This window comes from Penaeus monodon, unplaced genomic scaffold (genome assembly GCF_015228065.2).
Source record: "Penaeus monodon isolate SGIC_2016 unplaced genomic scaffold, NSTDA_Pmon_1 PmonScaffold_119, whole genome shotgun sequence".
Lineage (NCBI taxonomy): Eukaryota > Metazoa > Arthropoda > Malacostraca > Decapoda > Penaeidae > Penaeus > Penaeus monodon.
Window position 1 is genome coordinate 138,639 of NW_023640713.1, and position 328 is coordinate 138,966.

A 328-nucleotide genomic window follows, 5' to 3' on the forward strand; every position below is an offset into this window, starting at 1 on the left:
TGTTATTGTAACTATTATTATTACTAATATTATTACTATTGTTATTACTATTACTATAATTTCTATTATTGTTATTATTATTATTATCATTAACATATTTACAGTTGTTAACATCATTACTATTATCAATGTTAACATAATAAATGTTCTTTCTTTTAGCGTCACCATTATTGTTATTACTATTATCATGATGTGTTATGGCATGTCTAAAATCTAGGGAACTATATGGTGCCCATAGCAAGTTCAAACTTCTGTCCGGTTAAAAAGGAACATATGGACGCTATATTCAACATTTCTTATGTATTAAAACCACTATAAAAAAAAAATA

The 328-nt window shown here is 23.8% G+C and overlaps 1 protein-coding gene across 1 annotated transcript in view; it reads right to left on the bottom strand.

Annotated features, from left to right (window-relative positions):
- Positions 1–221: 221 nt before the first annotated feature.
- LOC119568975 (zinc finger protein 271-like) overlaps positions 222–328 on the bottom strand; it is a 20,319-nt gene continuing 20,212 nt past the window's right edge. Inside the window, exon 6 of the mRNA XM_037917355.1 lies at positions 222–280. Within this exon, the coding sequence (XP_037773283.1) occupies positions 222–280 (59 nt within the window). The remainder of the gene's footprint in view (positions 281–328) is intronic.